Source organism: Sprattus sprattus (genome assembly GCF_963457725.1).
Source record: "Sprattus sprattus genome assembly, chromosome: 11".
NCBI classification, from domain to species: domain Eukaryota; kingdom Metazoa; phylum Chordata; class Actinopteri; order Clupeiformes; family Clupeidae; genus Sprattus; species Sprattus sprattus.
Window position 1 is genome coordinate 32670703 of NC_137909.1, and position 5000 is coordinate 32675702.

A 5000-nucleotide genomic window follows, 5' to 3' on the forward strand; every position below is an offset into this window, starting at 1 on the left:
GTATGTCATGTATATGTCCCGATACCAGCAGGATTCAGTGGACTGTAGACCAATGTGATATATACTGTTAGCTCAGGGTCAGGGTAGGTTAGAAACCCTTGATGATATTTAAATGGTGATTTAATTCATATTATTTTGTGTTGTATTGTAAAATCTCGCCTTGAACATTTCAGACTTCTGAGCTATAGAAAGTCTCTCAAGTAAGTGATGTGTGTATAGGTCTGAGTGCATCTGTGTGTGTGTGTAGATATAGTTGCCATAGTTCTATAGAAAATCTTTTTTGTAGATCCTGTAGTGTTTTTAGGCATGTGTTTTTCCAAAGATGCATATGCATGCGTGTGTGTGTGTGTGTGTGTGCGTGTGTGTGTGTGTGTGTGTGTGTGTGTGTGTGTGTGTGTGTGTGTGTGTGTGTGTGTGTGTGTGTGTGTGCAGTACTGTACTGTACTGAGTGAATTATGGCATGCAGTTTGATCATCGTGTTTACTCCCAAGTCATCATGAAGAGCGAAGATGACTTGATTGTTTCCATAGAAACATGATAGTGCTAGTGTGTGTGTGTGTGTGTGTGTGTGTGTGTGTGTGTGTGTGTGTGTGAAACATGATAGCCGCTGTCATTCCTAATGTGTGCCCCCCCCCCCCCCCCCCCAGGCCGGTGAACAAGAAGGGCTTCCTGCAGCACGTGGAGGAGCTGTGTGCCAACGACAACGTCAAGTTCCTGGAGGAGTTCTCAGTGAGTCACGGAGGGTTTTCATTGGCTCCTGCTTCCCTGTGTGTCGTCTGATTGGTGCCCTGTTTCATCTAGTTTCAAATAGAACACATGTGATGCTTGCTGCTTGTTGTGATTGGTGAACAGCACTGTCTTGTGTATTGTGATTGGTCAACAGCACTGTCTTGTGTGTTGTGATTGGTCAACAGCACTGTCTTGTGTATTGTGATTGGTCAACAGCACTGTCTTGTGTGCTGTGATTGGTCAACAGGACTGTCTTGTGTGTTGTGATTGGTCAACAGCACTGTCTTGTGTGTGGTGATTGGTCAACAGGACTGTCTTGTGTGTTGTGATTGGTCAACAGCACTGTCTTGTGTGTTGTGATTGGTCAGGATCTGCCTAAGCTGCTGCCAGACTTGGCCACATCAGACGCCGATCTGCCCTGGAACCGCTCCAAGAACCGCTTCACCAACATCAAGCCCTGTATGTACACACACACGCCGCACACACACACACACACGCGCACACACACACACACACACACACACACACACACACACACACACACACACACACACACACACACACACACACACACACACACACACACACACACACACACACACACACACACACATACAAGTCCTTATACACCCTGACAAACACACACACACACACACACACACACACACACACACATAAAAGTCCTTATACATCCTGACACACACACGCACACACATTTATAAAATTCTTTTTGATTGCCTAGACAACAACAACAGAGTGAAGTTGCTCTCTGAGCCGGGGATGCCTGGATCGGACTACATCAACGCCAGCTTCATCTCTGTTAGTCATACATGCATGCTGACCCTGTGTGTGTGTGTGTGTGTGTGTGTGTGTGTGTGTGTGTGTGTGTGTGTGTGTGTGTGTGTGTGTGTGTGTGTGTGTACATCAACGCCAGCTTCATCTCGGTTAGTCATACATGCATGTTGGGGTACAGTACCTCCTGATGGTGTGATTGACTGTGTGTGTGTATGTTTGTGCGTGATTGATGGTGTGTGTGTGTGTGTGTATGTGTGTGTGTGTGTGATTGACTGTGTGTGATTGATGGTGTGTGTGTGATTGACTGAGTATGTGTGTGTGTAAGATTTACTGTATGTCCCACACTATGCTATCTATTCTGGAGTTTTGGGAGTCTAGGACATGTTCAGGGGAACGGAGGAAGTTTTTCTCCAAATCATAATATGGAGACAATCATGTTTTCTTTATGCTTACGTGGGTTAGGGTTATGTGGTCAGCATAATACGCTTCCTCCTTTACTTGTAACACAGTCATGTAAACCAGTGTGTGTGTGTGTGTGAGTGTGTGTGTTTGTGTGTATTTGTGCGTGCATGTGCTAACGTGTGTGTGTGTGTGTGTGTGTGTGTGTGTGTGTGTAGGGGTACCTGTGTCCCAATGAGTTCATCGCGACCCAGGGTCCTCTGCCGGGGACTGTGGCCGACTTCTGGAGGATGATCTGGGAGACGCGGACTAAGACCATCGCCATGCTCACACAGTGCTTTGAGAAGGGACGGGTGAGTGTGTGTGTGTGTGTGTGTGTCTATTTGTGTGTGTGTGTGTTAGTGTGTGTGTGTGTGTGTGTGTGTGTGTGTATGTGTGTGTGTGTGTGTGTGTGTATGTGTGTGTGTGTGTGTGTGTGTGTACGTGTTCACTCAGTGCTTTGAAAAGGGACGGGTGAGTGTCTTTTCAGTGTGTGTGTGTGTGAACATGCTCAATCAGTGCTTGGAAAAGGGACAGGTATGTTGCAGCATTATCATTCTTCACATTTCTCACTCTGCATATGTGTGTGTGTGTGTGTGTGTGTGTGTGTGTGTGTGTGTGTATATGTATGTGCTCTGTCTTTGTCTAAAATATTCTATGAACAGTTATCACAATTATACAACAAAGGCCTTAGAGATGATGATTCTTCTGTTCTATTACATGTTACTGTTTCAATTGTAAACATAAATCTTTGGATTTGTGTTTGTGTGTGTGCGTGTGCGTGTACATGTGTGTGTGCGTGTACATGTGTCTGCGCATTCATACATGTGTGTGTGTGCGTGTGTGTGTGTGTGGGTGACAGATTCGTTGTCATCAGTACTGGCCAGAGGATAATAAGCCGGTGACGGTGTTTGGGGACATCGTCATCACCAAACTCACCGAAGACGTCTTTCCTGACTGGACTGTTAGAGCACTGAGAGTGGAGAGGGTAACACACACACACACACACACACACACACACACACACACACTCACGCACACTCTCTCTCATACACACACAGGCTCACACACACACACTCACACACACACACACACACACACACACACACACACACACACTCACACACACTCACACACACACACACACACACACACACACACTCACACTCACACTCACACTCACATTCACAAACTCACTCACTCACACACACATGTACACACGCACACACGCACACTCACACACTCACTCACTCACACACACACACACACACACACACACACGCACTCACACTCACACTCACACTCACACTCACACTCACACTCATACTCACACACACACACTCCCTCCTTCATCTGTGCTGGGTTTGTGTGTGTGTCAGCGGCGCCGGAATGATTTCAGTGGTGGGGGGGCCAAATGCGTGTGCATGTGTCACTCTCCTTAATTTTTGCTATATCAATCGCGCGCATGCAGGCAGCCAGGCGCTAAGCAGTTTGACAACATTTTCATGAACGCAACCTACATCTACTCAGCTCTGCTACTCATCCTATAAATACATGTTCCTTATGCGGCACAAATTAAAACAGGCTTTCCAATGGTATAATATGTATTGCCCAGAGGCATTGATACAAAAAGAAACAATCTACCAAACACACATTTCCTTACTTTTTGTCCGATGTTTATCTATACCGCGAAATAGGCTAGTCTTTATATTGTAAGGCACTCGCTAAAGTCCAATTCTCTCGCCATCTCAAGAGAGCATTCAGTCTCCCTCTCCTGAATATGGGAACAGTCGGGTCCCCCTGTTTAGCGGTCTTCGCCATAGACATGATTAGGTCTATGGTCTTCGCTGCCGCTATTCTATTCTACGTCCGCGTCTTCGAACTTGAGTTGTTGTGGGACCGCAGTGCAGTGTGGGAGCAGGAGCATTACACTGCGACGCTTAGCTTAAATTCTAAGAATATGTGTGTTGTATTCATCAAAAATATGTGTGGTTTGTGTGTAAGCCTTCCTGTTATTATGTCAATGTGTTCCAATTCATGTAGTTTGAAGTGCGTACCATGCTCATGTTGTATACAGGTGTCGGAGTTATTACTGACTATAGGTCTCTCACCATGGTACTGAAAATTAAGCCAAACACTTAAAGACAGCGTGGAAACTTTGATTATTGTCGAAATGCTGGAATGTATCTTACTTGCTGCAAATTCTTGGGTATGCGATCATGACTTAAAGCCCCCGAGATGATCATCCTGTTAAATAATGAAACGTTGATTCTTTCAAAATACTATACGAAATGTGGGCCTGGCCAGTGGCGTAAGGCCCGTATGCAGGATAGGCATAGTAGAAATTAGACGACTTGCAAGAGCACCACAACAAATAAAAAACTGGTGACGGCGCACCAAAATTAACAAACTCCAAACTGCACACCAAAAGACCAAAGACACAATAAAAACTAAAAGGCAATACCCGATCATTTAAATAGATAAAAATGTGCGTATACTTACATCATAGCTGAATTTTCCTGGACACATTTCGCCAGTTATTTGTCTTCCATGTTAGCGAAGCAAAGAGCCAGCAGGGCTCACAGTAGGCTACATTTAGTTGGGGTGAGTAGCATAGCCATGTCTTTGGTAACTCCAAGCCAGACTTGGTTTTGCAAACGTAATATGCTCTTGTAAAGCAGCGGTTATACTCGGTATTCCGTGGGAAGGAGCCAGTAGGTTTGCATGACCCCATGGAGACTATATAACGTTTGATGTTTGGGCTGGTGCTAGCCAGCGAGCTGCTGCTACCATCTATTGCCTCAGATCTCTCTTGCTCCCGCTCAATTTCGATCTCCCCCTTAGGAATCCTTTGGGGAAAAAATCCGATTTTTGGCAACTTATTCCTGTCTTTGACCAATTTTTCTTTTTGTTTACGTTTTTGAGATCCACTTTTATGTTTGTATTTCAAATTCGACTTCATCTCTATCACTCGCTCAGGTTCAACTTTTAGTTGTTTAATGGTTGCCTAAGCTACGCAATACACGTTCAGTATCATA

The 5000-nt window shown here is 45.1% G+C and overlaps 1 protein-coding gene across 1 annotated transcript in view; it reads left to right on the top strand.

Annotated features, from left to right (window-relative positions):
• Positions 1 to 5000, top strand: part of ptprq (protein tyrosine phosphatase receptor type Q) — a gene marked incomplete at both ends in the record, with an annotated part of 82993 nt that overhangs the window by 75299 nt on the left and 2694 nt on the right. Inside the window, 6 exons of the mRNA XM_080847635.1 lie at positions 174 to 200; positions 648 to 729; positions 1098 to 1188; positions 1472 to 1548; positions 2142 to 2276; positions 2825 to 2950. Of these exons, the coding sequence (XP_080703761.1) occupies positions 174 to 200; positions 648 to 729; positions 1098 to 1188; positions 1472 to 1548; positions 2142 to 2276; positions 2825 to 2950 (538 nt within the window). The remainder of the gene's footprint in view (positions 1 to 173; positions 201 to 647; positions 730 to 1097; positions 1189 to 1471; positions 1549 to 2141; positions 2277 to 2824; positions 2951 to 5000) is intronic.